The 17,526-nt window shown below is 37.5% G+C and overlaps 2 protein-coding genes across 2 annotated transcripts; both read left to right on the top strand.

The window, feature by feature from the left end:
- Positions 1-1,251: 1,251 nt before the first annotated feature.
- LOC133876969 (uncharacterized) lies at positions 1,252-9,270 on the top strand. Its single transcript, XM_062315190.1, has 5 exons — positions 1,252-1,583; positions 1,801-1,907; positions 7,739-8,237; positions 8,648-8,766; positions 8,881-9,270. Exons 1-5 carry the CDS (start codon positions 1,308-1,310, stop codon positions 9,077-9,079), a joined length of 1,200 nt encoding a protein of 399 aa, XP_062171174.1. The 5' UTR covers positions 1,252-1,307; the 3' UTR covers positions 9,080-9,270.
- A 1,231-nt stretch (positions 9,271-10,501) lies between these two features.
- LOC133878172 (zinc finger A20 and AN1 domain-containing stress-associated protein 3) lies at positions 10,502-11,568 on the top strand. Its single transcript, XM_062316681.1, has 2 exons — positions 10,502-10,801; positions 10,886-11,568. Exon 2 carries the CDS (start codon positions 10,926-10,928, stop codon positions 11,412-11,414), a length of 489 nt encoding a protein of 162 aa, XP_062172665.1. The 5' UTR covers positions 10,502-10,801; positions 10,886-10,925; the 3' UTR covers positions 11,415-11,568.
- The last annotated feature ends 5,958 nt before the right edge of the window (positions 11,569-17,526 follow it).

Below are 17,526 nucleotides of genomic sequence, written 5' to 3'. Positions count from 1 at the left end.
ATATTTAAACAAAAAATAAAATAAAATAAAATAAAATTGAAATGGCATCGTTTTTAGACTTAATTGTCGATGCTGACGTAGCCAAACAGTGACTCGACCAAAATGGAGTTAACAAAATTTGATAGAAAATTGACGGAAGGATTCAATTAAAAAACGTGAAAAAGTTAAGGTGTAAATGTTTAAAATTATAAAATGAGGGATCATTTTCGAATCGCGCGTCGACTTAAAGATTTATTATACATTTATTCCTTTTTATTTTTAAGGGTTGAAAGTTTAAAATAATTTTATTTTATTTTATTTATTTATTTTTTAACCATATCCGTAGCTTTGGGGGCTAAGGTAAATGATCAATCATGCCCTATAATGTAAGAAATGGAAAAGAGCTGCCCTTTAAAGCCCCCTCCCCCCCCCCCCTTTTTTTTCTTGTCATTTATAATGGAGGAAAAAAAAAATAAAAATTGCACCATTAGTTTCTGTATTTGACATAAATTACAAATCACTTTTGTAGTATCAAAATTAATTCAGAAATCACTGTGGTTGACTTAATTTACAAATCGCTTGTCTCCAAAAGGTAGCTCAATCGGCTGGAGACCATACCTCATGAAGCGGAGGTCACTAATTCGAATCCCTCCTCTCCCTCCTGTGTGGGCATGTTAAAAAAAAAAAAAAAATTTCAAATCGTTTCCTGGAGTCAAATTCCGTTAAAATTTTTGTCAAATTTCATTAAACACTACGTTAGCGTCAATAAGATATCGACATGTGTTGATCTTAATAAAATAATATAAATATATAAAATTTAAAAAATTATTATTATTATTTAAAAAAAAATTAAAAAGAGAAAAGGGGTGGGATATATCCTTTGTGCGGGCCACCTCCCGACGCTATTGAGGTGGTGTCTTTTATTCTTTTTAAAAAGAAAAATAGTAATTTTTTAAATTTTATATATCTATATTTTTTTTTTATTAAGATCAACACGTGTAATCATTTTATTGACGTTAATGTGGCGTTTAATGGAATCTGTCAATTTTTTTAATGCAATTTGACTTTAGGGAGTGATTTGTAAATTAAGCCAACTACAGAGATCTCTGAATTGATTTTAATACAATAGATAGCGATTTCTAATCTAAGCTAACTATATGGACCAATAGTGTAATTTTCAAAAAAAAAAAAAAAAAAAAAAAAAACCAGCACAAACGAGCTGCCGTTTAGGTGAACAAACCATGTGTAGACTGTAGTAAAGAAGCGAAAACGATTGCCATTCTATTTCTATTTTGGGCAACGCCGGCGGTAGCGGAAAGAAATCAAGAATGGGAAAGCGAGATAAGAAGCAGAGGCAGCAACAAAGAAATCCCCATCGAGGAGCCTCTTACTATGCTGATGGCCAAGACGACGACTATGATGACCAGCTGAGCCTGCCCTCGTCTTCTTCTTTTTCCTCTGCTTCCAAGCCAAATGTTCCCGAAGCAGAAGAAGAAGATGATGATGATGATGAGGAAGGAGAAGAAGAAGAAGAAGAGAAGAGTGAAGATTACCCATTGAAGGGCGTGCCTTCAAAATTTCTTCTTTACCAACAATCCGTACAGGTTTGACTCATTCGCTAGTTCTTTCACTGCCAAGTCTAGTTGCTAAGAAAATGTGGGAAAATATCGGAAAACTGAAATTTTTCTTAGTTTTCTTGTGTTATTTGAAACGTACCAAAACAAAAATCCGACTCAAAATCCGAACCTAATGCGACTAAATTTCTGATTTTTCTGGAGCAGAAATTCTGATGGGGTTGTGTGAATTTTGTTTTGAATGCAGTCTCCGAAGGGAGACATAAGCTATTTGCAGAAGTTCTTTCTGATGTATGCGGGTGGGAGGTTGCCTCTCCATCTCCAAGAAGATTTTTGTGGAACCGCTCTTCTTAGGTACATTCTTGGCATACTATTTCGTGGTTTATGACCAAGAATTTAACGTATTGGAATGCACATGTTGAAAGTATTGTCCAAGAAGTCGTGGTAATTTGGTAGTGCATCTCTCCGGTGATTTGCTGAATTCATGTATAGTATGACGTTGTTAGATTATTTTATAAAATAAGTTTTCCCTCCATTTGATTTTTTTTTTTTTTTTTTTTTAAAAAAACTTTCCCTCAATTTGTGTATTTGTCTTTGTCAACATACGGTGCTTTATAAGTGAATGTGTTTCACAAGGACTAAATTAGCTTTTGGGTAGATGCATGCTAGTGGTCTCACCAGTGTGATGCCCTGGTGCACATGCGTCACATTGGTGCTTTAGGCGCACACTTGCACGAGCCACAACCCTATCTTTTGGTGCGATTTCTGAATGTTAGTACCCTGCTCAAGCGTCTACCGAACGCAAGTCAGAGTGGTGCATTCTGGTTGGGTCTAGCTTGAGTGTCCATCAAGTGCAGGGTCTAGCGATCCTTTCGGGTTTGACTTCGCTCGAGCGAATATCAGATTTCACTCGAGTGAAGTTTGTTCTGCACCACTAACAGTCATGTCTTAGGGTCGATTTTTGACACAAAAAACTGCTTTTCTAACAATCATAATCTGCTATTTCAACAACATAAACTGTTAATTTTTAGAGTCAAGAGAACTGCTGTTTTCACTCTATAAAAACATATAATTCTCATTAATTTGAACACACTTCTCTCTTCTTTCACTTATATTTCTTCTGTTGTTACACAATTTCTAGTTTAGTATAGTGTTCAGAATATGCAACATGCACACAAACAATATTGTATCTTGAGGACAAATTGACTGTGTTCCCTTTGCAAAACTTATTATGTAAGTGGGAGGCAATAATTGTCTAAGAGAGAGATTCATTTCGCCTTATTGTCCAGATTTCAGCGATTCCCATACATTTTTCTGTTCCATTTTCTTCTAATGTCAAATTTCCCATATTCATTTTCCAACAATTCTTTGACAATTATTATGCATATTCAATGGCACTCTCAACTATGAGTTTTGCCATTACTTCTCTCAATGTTATGCCACAAGACCTTTCAAAATTGGATTGTTTTGATGGCAACAACAAAAAAGGCTGGAAGCAGAGAGTGGAGTTTCTGTTGACAACTTTGAAGGTTCGCTATGTGTTGGATACACCTTGTCCAATCGTGCCTACCAAAGGAGCCTCTAGAGAACAAATTGATGCCAAATTAAAGAGGGAGGAAGACAACTATACTTGATGTGGGAACATCTTCAACACCCTCACTGATCCTCTGTTTGACATGTATGCACCGAAGAAGTCTGCAAAGGAGATCTGAGAGGCGTTGGAGAACAAATACAAAATTGAGGATTCTGACAACAAAAGTGATAGTGTAAGTAATTATTTTGATTTTAAAATGGTGGACAATCAGCCTATTCTCAGTCAAGTGCATGACTTACAACATATTGTCAAACAATTGAATTTTGAGGGCATTCCCATTGACGAGAAACTTCAAGTTGGTGCTATCATTGCCAAACTCCCACTGACTTGGAAGGATTACCACAAGTCTTTGAAGAGGAAGAGTGATGATCTTACTCTAGAAGGTCTTCAAAGGCAACTTTGAATTGAAGAAGAGTCAAGGCTTCAGGACAAACTTGAAGAGAATGTTGAAATGAACAAGTCTGCCCATGTTGTTGAGAAATACAACAGGAAGAAATGATGTTGCTCCTAATAAAGATAAAAAGTGTAACTTCAAGAAGAAGGGGACTTGTCATTTCTTCAAGAAAGGGCACTACATTAGGGAGTGTAGGCTTCAGAAGAAGAAAGAACATGCCAATAATGTCAAAGAGAACCTTGTTGTCATTGTGTTCGAAGCAAATATGGTTGGAGGAGGTTCAGAAAAGGGAATGGGGACGATAGTAAAGAGGTTCACAAAGCCCAGGTGGTACGGGTTAAGGGTGGATTATGTTCAATTAATGTCAGTGGGGGTGATAAAGTTTATTCTCTATATGGTGCCTTACACGGGAGATGAGTTGACAGAGATCGAGCCTTGGGTTGTCAATCCTGTGGTTTACTAGATGCCGAAGAGCTGCCTGAATTAATGTCTTCAGATTGGGTAGTTCAAAGAGTGAAAATATTTTGTCATGTGGTGGGATTGTCCCGTGAGGGTTTCGAGGAGCAAATGTCGGATTTGTTTACAACAATTGAAGCAAGTTGGAACCAGAACAATATGGTTAGCATTCCTAATTTTTTCTCTAAGACAGATAACAGGGGGAAAATAAAACTAAAGAGGTTTGCTTGCTCAATTAATTATGATTTAAAGGGAGGGCAAAATAACAAAGATAAAGGAAAGGGGAAGGGCATATGCATGCATATTGAAGCCAAAGATACTATCCTGGAATGTGAGAGAGCAAAATGAGAAGGATAAGAGGATGAGGATTAAAGAACTTATTGGGGATTGGGAGGCAAATAATGTTTGTTTACAAGAAACTAAACTGAAGTTCGTTACTAGGGAAGTGGTAAGGAGCTTATGAAGGGGGTGTCTACATGTGGATTGGTGTTTCATAGGGTCGAGAGGGGCTTCCAGAGGAATTTTGCTAATGTGGTATAAAAGGGTGGTGGAAAAAAAGATTGCCAAGGCTGCAATTAACGGCTTCAGTTTGCCTGTCCATTTGGAGATAAAAGACTGACAAATTTGAGCTTGGTGCTTAGTTTGGCCCAAAGGGTCTTCCAAAAATAACTAACAAACTTGACGCCTCAGTCATAAACAATGGATTGGGGAAGCCCGTGCAAGCACACCACTTCTGTGAAAAAGAGAGAAGCCACCTGAGATGCATAAAATGTCTTGGAGAAAGGTAAAAAATGTGTCATCTGTGAAAATCTGTTAACAACCACACATATAGAATCATGTCCTCTCACCGTTTTAGGAAGCCCAAGAACAAAGTCAATAGTGAGATCAATCCATGGCTTGTTGGTATAGGTAGAGGGCTATAAAGACCAACATTTATTTTGTTTTCTTTAGATAATTGGCAGGTGCGGTAGTGCTTTAGGACTGTGTGCACGTCCCTTTTTAATGTAGGCCAATGAAATCAGCTTCAACCAAAGATATGGTTTTATCACACCCAATATGCCTAAAATATCCTCCAGAATGTAACTCAGATCACCAGCTCTGTGATGGATGTCTTGGGAACTCAGAGTTGTGTCCCTTTGAAGAGATACCCCTCATGAAGGCAAAAGGGTGCATCAGGCAGCCGTGGTTAGCACACAGCTGAGCATAGATTTGGCCGAAATTTGGGTCAATTTTGTATTGGGACTGCATATCTGCAAAATAGGGCACATCAACACATAGAGCATTGAGTAAAAGTGACTTTTGGTTGAGGGCATTTGCTACCCGATTGTCTACACCAGCCTTGTGTTTAAGCTCAAACCTATATTCTCTATTTATAGGCTTAGCAGAGAGAGGGGAAAACATATTTTAGCAATGTGGGACTGCAGTCCCCAACATAGTGGGCGGCTAGGGTTGAAAAACCCTAGCCTCCACTACTTAAAAGACGGAGGATTGCATGGGGGTATTTTCTATTGTGTTCTTTTAGAAGCATCAATGACAATTTTTAGTGGGCATTTGTGGGTGTGTATGGTCCAAATAATGATAATGACAGGAAATTGCTTTGGGATGAATTGGTTGGAATTATGAGTTGGTGGGAGAAGCCATGGTGCATTGGGGGAGATTTTAATGCCATTCGATATCCGAGTGAGAGATCAGTAGATATCCGTCTTTCTCTAGCTATGAGGGAGTTCTTAGATTTCATCTTTGCATAGGGTCTTATGGACATTCCTCTTGTGGGTGACAAATTCACTTGGTCTAACAATCGTAATGATCAATGTTGGTCAAGAAATGTTAGATTTTTACTTTCTCCTGATTAGGAAGAATAGTTGCTTGATGTCGTCCAGAGGAGACTTCCTCGACTCTTGTCGGATCATTTCCTGTTGATGCTAGATTGTGGGGTGTCGGGTAGGAGAAGTCGGTATTTCAAGTTTGAAAATGTGGTTGAAGTTTGAGGGCTTCGTGGATCAAGTGAAAATATGGTGGAAGTCTTATAAGTTTCAAGGTTCCCCTTGTTTAGTGTTCACACATAAATTGAAAGCTATGAAAGTTGATTTGAAAAAATGGAATGAAGAAATCTTTGGCAATGTAGGGAAGCGGAAATATTGTTTATCTATGATGCGATTTTCCGTTTTAAAATAAATGGGGGCCTCTCTGGTTTCTTTAGTAGTACTTGTGGTTTTCTCCTCCACTATTTGTATTTGTTATAGAGCTCTGAGTAGGATTATGTTGGCCACAGTGGATCGGGGCTTTTATCTATTTTTTCGGTAGGGTCAAGAAATAATGCAGAATTGGTTTTGTCTCATCTTTTGTTTGCGGATGACACATTGATCTTTTGCTAGGCTAATTGTGAACATCTCCATAATCCACGGTGTCTCTTTTTATGTTTTGAAGCGGTTTCAGGATTAATGATTAATTTATCGAAATCAGAGATAATTCTAGTAGATGAGGTGGATGATGTAGAAAATTTGGCCAATATTATTGGGTGTAGGGTGGCTTTGTTACCAGTGAAATATTTGGGTCTCTCATTGGGTGCACCATACAAGTCTACTTCCCTATGGAGCGACATTATAGAAAAAATGGAAAGGCGGTTGGCTGGTTGGAAGAGGCTCTATTTGTCAAAGGAAGGTGGGTTGACCTTGATCAAAAGTACTTTGTCCAATTATCCCACATACTATCTGTCATTGTTTCCTATTCCAATTATTGTGGCTAATAGGCTCAAGAAACTTCAGTGAGATTTTTTATGGGGAGGTATCAATGAAGAGTTTAATTTCTATTTAGATAATCGGTCAAAGATTTGTTCTATGAAGCAAACTAGTGGATTGGTGTAAGGAACTTGATTCAGTTTAATTAAGCACTTCTCGGTAAGTGGTTATGGTGTTACGCTACGAAGAGGAAGGCTGTGTGGAGAGTAGTGGTGGAAGCAAAATATGACAGTATGAGCGAAGGTTGGTGTTCTAAGGAGGTAGAGGGCATTGGTTTAGTTTGTTGTCGGAATTTGAATGATTAAAAGCTTTATGCAAAACTAGATAGTAGTTGTTTGATAAAATGCCTAGCTCAGTGACATTGTCTGGCAGTTGGTTGCACTATTTAAAGCCTGTATGCACTTGCGTATTTTTCGCCCTTTTTCAGCCTTCGGTGTTTAGAGTAACTAGTCAGCTGTTTCATGGCCTTATTGCCGTCATAGTCATAGCTTTAGATAATTTTGTGGAGTCTATTCTCCCAAGGCTTATATGGAGTAATTTAGGAGTAATTCTAGATGTCATACTCATGTCCCTCTTGTGTCCCTCTAAAAATGAGGTGGCTTTTAAAATCACCATTGGGCATGTGATTGATCAAAATTCAAATGGTAATTTTAAAAGTCACGTCATTTTTAGAGGGACATGGGTATGACATCTAGAATTATTCGTAATTTAGTGATAGTGTGTTATGTGTGCTGTTTAATTTTTATGACAAAGACTATAGCTCTGCAGCCTAGTTGGCATTCTTGAATCTGTATAAGGTTATTTTTTGTCTAGGTTCTTACTTTCATTCGGTTAACCTCCCAATTTTGATAATGTGTAAAAAGTTTTTCCAATTTTTTCTTTTTTCCCCAAGATACAATTGGTCTCTAAATACCTGTCCATTCTTAGGCCGAAATCCATCAAATTGCGACCCAGTTGCAATGCCAAATACATTTAAATACCTGATATATTCTCTGTTTTACAGTGCAGAATGGATCCGCAGTAATCCAAGGAGGACTGCTGTGGGATTGGATCTGGACGTTGAGGCACTAAATTGGTGCATGGAGAACAACATCAATAGAGTTGGGGCTGATGGGTATTCCAGAATCTCTCTCTTTCATGGCAATGTCTTGCAACCTCTTGAGGCCAAACTCGTAAAATTTGAGCCTCTTGAACTGATAAGTAACATCACACTGCAAGAGGGCAAAGATGGTTCAGGGAATTGTGCCCTGGAGTCTGCTGTGCAAGTGGACTCTACTACTGAGGATAAGTACATGAAGAACATTCTACTGCCTCCAAGAGACATTGTTTGTGCATTTAACTATAGCTGCTGTTGTCTCCATAAACGTGCAGACCTGGTTTTATATTTCAAGCATGTGCTTGATGCCTTGTCAAAGGAAGGTGGTATATTTGTGATGGATTTATACGGTGGGATATCTTCGGAGCGCAAGCTAAGACTTCAGAGAAGATTTGCCAATTTTACGGTATAATCTTGTGCTCCATATGCTCGTGAAATCTAGGCTTGGATCAGGTTCAAATTAGGAGGTCTAATATTTTGGAGCAGTGAGTCCAATCATGAGAAACCTTGGGAGTTATATGAAACAGAGACGGGCCAATTTTTTTTTTTTTTTTTTTAAAAAAAAAAGAAAAAGAAAAAGAAAGAAAGAAAGAAAGAGACATGAAATTATTATTATTATTTCCTTTCGTTTCTTTCCCACCTTTTTCGTATGTGATTTTAGCGAAATTGGTGAAATATCGGAAGTGCAGCTTATATAACAGCAAGACTTGCTGAGCCAGTTCTTGATGCCCAGTAATTTAGAGCAATTCCTTTTGTTCTTTCCTTTTTACAAACTTGTTTTTGTTGTAGTTAAGATTCTGCTGTCCACATGTGCAGTATGTTTGGGAGCAAGCTGAATTTGACATCATTGAGCGCAAAACAAGGATAAGCCTCCATTTTCATCTCCAAAAGCAGAAGAGAAAACTTCGACACGCATTTTCATACAGCTGGAGGCTGTAAGTTGTGTTGTTTTGTTGTTTTGTTCTTTTTATGTTGTGTTCAACATATGAAATAGATATAACAAGCTGAGCAGGCCCAGAACATTAGAACATTGTTGGTCATGTGCGCAGGTGGTCATTGCCGGAGATCAAAGACTGCTTAGAAGAGGCCGGCTTTCGATCTGTCCATTTCTGGCTCCGGGAAATGCCGGACACTGAAGAAAACAGAATGACAGAGGGGTTTGGTGCCGGCCGAGATGTGAAATATGAAGAGGTGAAAAGTTTTCAGCAACAAGATGCTTGGAATGCATACATAGTAGGGGTTGCGTAGGTCCATGTTTTCTAGTGATGGATCCATTATCACCACAACTTTTATGATAGTGCTCATGATTATCGTAATTGCATTTTTTTTCGGAGATTACCATAATGAATCTCAAAATGTTGGATAGAGATTTTCAGCAATTTTTGCTATTCATATTGTTATTAATTCAGGTAACAAATATGAGAATTTTTATGGGGTCAGTTGTCCGAACATGTTTTGAGCAGTTGTCCTCCTGTTTAGACATATGGGTCTTATAAGGACAATCCCACATTTGCTAACAATCCGTGCAATAAATTGTTGGAGATTCGGATACGAAAATGTACTTGAGAACTGAATAAGAAGTAAAGATCAATTATTATTATTACTTTTTTTTTAAAAAAAAAAAAAAAAGAAAAAAAAGAAAAAAGAAAAAAGAAAAAGAGAGAGCCACATTTGATGGTAGCGGTTTGGCATGGACCCCTACCCCCCTTGGCAAGTTGCTAAAGAAATATTTCTAAAAAATAGGAGACTTCAAGTGCAAGCCAGCAAGCGAGATATGAAATAGGATTAAGATTTCTTTTCAGATATTAAGTAGATTTCTTGATTTGAAATTCAGTATTAAAATCTCAGTTATTAAGGTTATTATTATTTTTTTTTTTAAAAAGAAATCTATTCGGTAGAAATCCATGATTTTCTTGAAGAATCTTAATGTTAAAATGGAAATTACACTATCTATCTTAGACTTGGAGCTTGTTTGTTAACTTTTTTTCGTTTTCTTTTTTTTTTTTTTTTACTCAAAATGTCAAAACATTAACAAAAATTTGGTTTTGATGCACATAAATTTGAGTTTTTTGTGTTGAAAATTGTTTTTTAAAGTTCTGACTTCTTTTATATAAAAAAAAGAAAAGAGAAGATTAGCAAACACACTTTAAATCATTTTGCAATTATGTCGCATCAAATCATTTTTCCAATAAAATAGAAAAAGAAAAGAAAACACCTAAAAAGGGTAGTATTCTTTTTATAGAATATTTCTCAGCCCAAAACGATAAAAAGAAAAAAAAGGAAATACTAAATTTATCCGGCCACAGACAAATTTACAGTCAAGAGGCTGACGCAATGCCACGATGGATGTTTGAACGGTAGCCCAATTCCGAATTGTCAATTCCAAGTAGCACGGGGAGTACTTTCTACATCCATCCATTTGAGCCGTCGCCACCGCCAGAGGGACCCCAAACACTATCAGCGGCCGACGTTTTCCTCGCCCCTCTCCGCCTCATCGATGCCCTACATATCACTTTCACACCCCCCACCCTTTTTATATATTTTTTAAAATTTTAAAATTCATTCATAAAAATAATTAAAATGGTCGAAGCGTAGCTTCAACGGCTTCTAGAAAGGAACTGCTTTTTGATGGCCCAAGGACCATACAACAAACAACTACGACAACAAGAAGCCGTTTATTTTAACGCGTATTAAATAGAGAGAGAAAGCAGCGTTTGGTAGGAAGGAAAAAGGAGAAAAAGAGACGGGGGGTTGGGGGAGAGAAGGTGTTTGGAATTTTCTTTCTGGACCAGGAAACCCCAATCTTTGTATGTGGAGGTGCTTTACTTTTCCTTCATATATTTTCGTCGGAGATTCCCTGGTTTTCCTTCTTCCCAGCCAAACACGATATTCTTCCCCTTTCCACCCTAAATACTATCAGATCTGAGTTTCTCTTCTAATTCTATCGGCGTTTCCAAATCCTCCGCACAGGTACTGTTTGGTTTCAGATTAATTTCTTCTTGTAACTTCATTTTTTTTTTCTTATGATTTTTTTTTTTTCCTTCAATTTTTTAGATTTGTAGAGGTTGTGAGATAGATTGAATTTTGGAGAGAAATGGCGGAAGAGCATCGATGCCAAGCGCCTCGGCTGTGCGCCAACAACTGCGGCTTTTTTGGGAGCCCGGCCACGCAGAACCTCTGCTCCAAATGCTACCGTGACTTGCAGCTCAAGGAGCACCAATCCTCCACGGCCATGCTCGCCTTCAACCAATCCCTCGTCGCCACCTTATCATCGCCATCACCATCAGCATCGCAGTCTTCTTCTTCTTCATCGACGACCGATCCTGTATCTCCGGCTGTTGTTGCTACTATGGATCAGCAGGACGAGAGCCAAGCGAAGGCTAAGACTAAGGCGAACAGGTGCGTTGCGTGCAGGCGGCGCGTGGGCCTCACGGGGTTCGGGTGCCGGTGCGGGATGACTTTCTGCGGGTCCCACCGGTACCCGGAGCAGCACGGCTGTACCTTCGACTTCAAAGGGATGGGCCGGGAGCAGATCGCCCGCGCCAATCCCGTCGTCAAGGCCCAGAAGCTTGACATGATCTGAGACCAGGGGTGATTTCGTCTCTTCCGTTTATTATTTCTCCACCGGGTTGTTGATTGGGTGCGTTACGGGTGTGGATATTGATGTGTTGTTATATGTGGTTCATGTAATTAATCTTTATTTTATTGCTCCAATCAACCAATGTGTATATTTTTTATTTTTTATTTTTTTATTTTATTTTCTCCCCCTATTTCTTTCTCGTTGCCTTGAGATGATTGAAGCACGTTAGCGGTGTAGGCCACGAAGCAGAAAAATTGGTAAAAAATGTAAAATCAATTAGGCAAAAATATGAGGAAAAAATTCACATACCAACCCTAAATTACCTTCAATTGACAATGTTTCTCTCAATCATGAAAATATCCTTAATAAAATAAACTTTAAAATTTAAAAATCTTAAAAGATATTGTTCTAATTAAAAGTTAAAAGTTTGGAGATGACATTGTTGATTGTGTGATATTTTGAAGGGTACGTAAACGTTTTTCAAATATTTTGACGTGAGTGTAATAAGCCTTTTAGAGTCGGGCTTCTTCTGGCTATTAAATTGGCCTATCTTCAGCACAACCCCAAGTCAGTCCGTCGACAATGAGACCTATAAGTTGGCTTGTTGGTTTATTTTAATTGGCTACATTCTGTTTGACAAAAACGCTTTCATATTCGGGACTTCCATAAGAAGGACACTGTATTTCCAGAGTCTTCCAAAAGAATATTGCAGAATATTAATTTCAATATGGAAATGATTAATCAAGGCATGAATCTAAACGAATTTCTCTAAGAAGGCAAGTTCCTGTTGAAGGAAAGATTCTAGAGACTTTACAGCTCAGAAAGTCGGTTTTCCCTACATTCCGTTCGGACACCAAGATGCCAGAGTCCGGACGACTAGGTCAAAAACACAGTGTTTTATGAAGGTCCAAACATCTCAGCAGACACGAGCCACAGAGAGCATCCTTCTGGAAGGAGTCTGGACGACCTAGCGGACGTTGAAGTCCGAAAGTTCACGTCTACAAGAAGGTTCGGACGTTGATGCGATGACTGCGGACAGTGGAAGTACTCTATGCAACCGTTCAGACGCTAGGGTTGCAAGTTCGGACGCGCTTCATTGTTTATTCGAAGTTGTAGCTATAAGTTCGGACGCCACCTATGCAAATCTGAGTTTGAGTAGAATTAGGATTTCTGAAGCCTATTTAAAGAGGCTCATAAGCTATATTATTGTAAAGAATTCGGTATTGAATTCTCAGTATTTTAAGAGAGAGTGTTTAGACAGATATTATTAGATGTACTAACTCTCTTAGAGTTTTTATTTGGTGTTGTATTATTCAATTGTTTGAAGCCTAACTTAAGTTAAAGAGATTTATTGAAGAACTCTTTAGACAAGAGGTATGGTTGAGAGGCATTCACATATAGGTACGTGTTAGAGTTCAAGGTACAACTACTGCAATGAGATTTGTGAGTACGACTGCCTTGTAACTAGCTATTTCTTCTGATAGTAGATTTTTTGGGTTTGACTACCCCGGAGTGGTTTTTCTCTTTGGTACAAAGAGTTTCCACTTCGTAACCAAAATACCTATATCTATTGCTTTTCTACTTTTATATTTTGGTTGCATGTTTTATGGTTGATTACAAACATTATGAGTCATTATTATTTTTCATTGCTGAACCTTATCCATTCCAGATCGACCATACCTAACTTGATTTAGGCTGGCTGGACCTACCTTAGTTAGGTCGGCCGAACCCTGACCAATTTAGACAAATGAGTGCATGGGGCATAAAGAGAAGTTGCATGAGTCATATCTTAGCCCTTGCCACCTAAACTATTGACATTTTGTTATTATCCGGAAATGATGAAAGTGTGTCCAAGGGAGTAGGAACCTCATAATCAAATTCTATTAGCCCTAGAGTTTCTCCCTCAACCAACTACACGCGGAAAACACTTCTCAGAAGACAAGGAAGCTGGGTCATTTGAAGGTACATTCAATTCTAGTCAAATACTCTTTCTTCAATTTTACTATCCTTCTTAAGAGTAAATCTTGACTTAAGCATAAGAGTGACCTTCTACTGGACCCCTGCAGGACACTTTGAGCTTAAATCCTGAAGATAAAAGGTTGTATGCCAAAAGCTAGATCAATGAGTACTTTCAGAGACGATGCAGCTCCACCTATCCTACCTAGCCAACAAAATCAGAGAATTCTGATGAATCTAGGCCCCTCAATATAGCCAAATCCTTAATATTAGAGAATCTCAGCCAACATATGGCACATGTCCCATAACATGCACCTGATAATCAAAGTAACATCTATTTAACTATGCAGCGGAAAACATAAACCTAAATAGCGGAAATTACAACTTATACATTTATCACAAATTAATTACAACAAAGAGTCATTTAATATCTATCTGTTTGAGTCTTATTAACACAATAATTACATAATAATAATGGTTTTACAAAGAATAAGTGACACAAAAGTAACAAGTCATACCAGACCTATAAAATAGTGGACAAGTTGTGGTTAGACAATTACAACCGTTGCGACGAGCTTCAGTCATAATATCCCAAGTACACTGCTAGCAAACCATCAACTATAACGAAGTACCTGCAGCCAAAGGAACATCATCTACAAGGTTGTGGTGGTATTCACATTCGCATAGGTGAAAGAATGAGTCCACCGTCTCAGTATAAAACATACTAAGACCTCAGTGATATTAAACTAACTGAGTTTTCACAAAGAACCAATCTTTCTTTTATTTTTAGTCACACGAGCATTATATCAACCACCGACTATTCAGAAAACATTTAAGACATACTATCTAGCTGTGAAAATATATAGAAGTTCTAGTATACCGCTTGGAAGATTCTACAAGACCCCTATATAATAATACTTTTCAATGGTGGCTCAGACATATGTGCACATGATCACTCCATTACAGATATCACGTCTACACATAAGCCTTAAGCAATAAAACATGGCACCTTACTCTTCCATACTAGGATATCATCCTTCAAGATAATACTCGCAACACCATCTCTAATCGTATTTCAGTTTCGTGCCTTGAACATTAGTAGATCATGTGAGCACTATAGTTAAACTTAATTATGCTAACACGTCTTTCCTGAAGAAAAATAACAGTCAACCTTTTTACTCATAGACATGCCATTACTCACACCTGGGCAGTCATGAATCCATGTACATTCAAGTTCGATGTTTCTTAAACACATGAAACTATCCGATAGAAATATACATAAACTCTTTTCATTTAAGACGCTTATGCATACCAACACGTCTAGTAAAAATACTCATAGCATAAAAAATCACTCATGAAACAATGCTATACATAATATGCATGAAATTGGGTCTACTGGGGCTTAGGTCCCCCGCGATGCTGATAACTGCTGTTTAACTGTGTTTATTGCTGTTTTACTGCGTTTTGTTACTCTTGTATTGCTGTTGTATGTATGCTCTATACTATATGCTCTATGCTCTGTGCCTGACCAGTATATATTTCACTACTTTATCATACTATAAAATCATGCAGTTACTAAATCAAGTTCCCTTAAAACTAAACAAATCCGACATTTCATCAAATACTTTGAAAACATTCAAATCATAGTTTCTTCATAAAACATAAACAGTTTCAACATGACATGTTCTCAAACAATTTTGCATAATTTAAATCCCAACCGCAACACACACTCAAACACTTTAAAATAATTCAACACGCTTCACTCATGCATCAATTCTTAAACATCATTGATATAGTTTAAATATAATCGAAACTAATCAAATTATCTCAAAGCATATAATTCATCATATGGTCGGTTCGGTTTCATAAACAATATATATATATATATATATATATTTTCTCAGTGAGTAGAATACTCACCTTGGCTGAATTGGACTAACGACTCGAACTCTACATTGGAGAACCCATTGAAGTCTCCAATCCGGACATTATCTAGCAAACATTGGTATCGTTAGATTACGCTATTGACCTCTACACTTCTATGACATATAGACTACCCGCGTGCTCACACATAGCATTACCTATGTCTAAGTCTAGTTAAGTATCCTAAACTATTATTAGGTTATCATTTAGGTTTAGGTTCATATTTTATTTCGCTTATTATCCATTAAATATAATTACTAATATATTCAACACTTTACACTCTTATTAGCTACTAACCATCTAGGTTATTTAGATTATGGAACTTATCCTATTTAACCTACTAACTTAGTAGCTTATTTATCATGAACTATGATGTCCATACTATAATCCTTACGCATTTCATTTTTATTCTATTAGACTCTTCCTTTAGTTTACCTCAAAGCATTAGCCATGAGCTACCATGATTAATCTTCAATTTACATAACCTAATCAACAATAACTTCTATCAACATCTCATAACAATTATCATCCTTAAACCATCATTCACTTTCAAGGTCCTACATGCCTCATAATCAAATTTCACCAAAGCCTAACACATACTCATCAATTTTCTATGAAAATCAATCCTCAACCAATCTACACAAATCACATAACCATAACTCGCAACCCAATACAAATTCACATATAATTTCCTATCAAATGAGAGCCTCAAATAACCATAAACCAACATTATCACTCAATTAAAAACTCCCAAATCCAGATTTGGATTCCCATAAAATACTCTTCAAAATCACTTTCCAATCAAGCACCGACAACCTTCAATAAAGCATTAATCATAAGCTAACATAATCATCAATTTACAATTCTAAAATCATACTTGAATTTCACCAAAACATACATCAAAGTCACCCTCTCTATTCGGCTATCATAAGAATATCATTATAGAAATCTATCCAAATATTTAACAACCCATATAGAACATTAAACATTGGCTAGTATAATCCAAAATCACATCAAAATCAACCCAAGAGCTACTGCCCATAAACACAAATTTTAGGAATTCCCCATCAAGCAAAGCCCCAAAAAATACACACATCAACACCTCAAATCCACCATTCGATTAAGCCCCATAAATCACTTTCCATATTCGGTTCCAGCAACCAAAACATGAAATCATCAACTATAAACATCTTCAATTTCAGAACCTACCAATCCAACAAGACTAACTCAATTTTAGGTGGAAACCGAACAAGAAATAGCCTAGAAATTCAACCCAAAAAGAGCCATAAATTCGAACCCTTACAAAAACCATAACAATCAGTCTACTATAATACCCAAAGCCAAGGCTAATATGAAAACTAATCAACTGAAAATGAAGATAAAACTTATGATGGGGAAGAGAAATCTGGGACAAAGCCTATCAAAGCTAACAATCGGCCAATCGGGGTGGAAGCACTGCCAACTGCGCCAAAGCCCATTTCACGAACACTTTTCCCTCAAACTCGGTTTCTTCCTCTCAGTATCGCCTTTCACTCACACGGGTTGCCTCTCTCTCTCGATCCATCACTCTCTCTCTCTCTCTCTCTCTCTCAGCTGGGTGTGTGTGTAATAGAAGAGAAGGAAGCTGCGTGTGAGCCGAAGAAAAAAAGAGGAAGTGGAAGGGTTGTGGGTTTTGGCTGACATGAAGAAACAGGGGGCAAGTGTGTGTTTTGTGCGTGCGTGAGTGACAGAGAGGAGAGGGAGAGGAAGAAAGGAAAAGAAAGAAAGAAAGAAAGAAAGAAGAATTGGGGGGGGGGGGGGGGGGTGGTAGCGCGCCAAGCGGCTACGTGGATTTTAAATTTATAAGTTTACCACTCACAATAGTATGTATCGATTGTACTATAGTAAGGGTGATCGAACCACAGAGATTATTGGTTGTTTTGCGTAACGGGATATCTAAAGAGAGTATTTAACTTAACTTAAAAATAAAAACAAAAGAAAAGGTTGTAGAATTGAAGCTACAACAATTAAAGTAATAAATGAAAGCAGAAAATGAAAACAAACTAAGAGAAAACTTAGGGTGTTGATTTTATCCAATCCTCCACCAATGAAATGCTTAAAGTCTATATGGACCTTCCTAACATGCTTGATATGAGCGCGTAATGGGGGTCAACCATTACGACGACCTCGACACGAAAATACTTTTGTTAAGACGTAGTTATAAAGCACCTAGTTTTACATTAATCTACTCTACGTA

The sequence above is a fragment of the Alnus glutinosa genome, chromosome 9 (assembly GCF_958979055.1).
Source record: "Alnus glutinosa chromosome 9, dhAlnGlut1.1, whole genome shotgun sequence".
Classification (NCBI taxonomy): domain Eukaryota; kingdom Viridiplantae; phylum Streptophyta; class Magnoliopsida; order Fagales; family Betulaceae; genus Alnus; species Alnus glutinosa.
The sequence above is the reverse complement of the archived record's forward strand: the minus strand, read 5'-3'. Positions and strand labels throughout refer to the sequence as shown.

What these genes read in the sequence shown, in the direction of transcription:
- LOC133876969 (XM_062315190.1), top strand. Translation starts at nt 1,308, where the DNA reads ATGGGAAAGCGAGATAAGAAGCAGAGGCAGCAACAAAGAAATCCCCAT. An exon ending in GAAGATTTGCCAATTTTACG is followed by an intron (nt 8,238 to 8,647) that starts GTATAATCTTGT and finishes CCACATGTGCAG; the next exon opens with TATGTTTGGGAGCAAGCTGA. An exon ending in TTTTCATACAGCTGGAGGCT is followed by an intron (nt 8,767 to 8,880) that starts GTAAGTTGTGTT and finishes TCATGTGCGCAG; the next exon opens with GTGGTCATTGCCGGAGATCA.
- LOC133878172 (XM_062316681.1), top strand. Translation starts at nt 10,926, where the DNA reads ATGGCGGAAGAGCATCGATGCCAAGCGCCTCGGCTGTGCGCCAACAAC.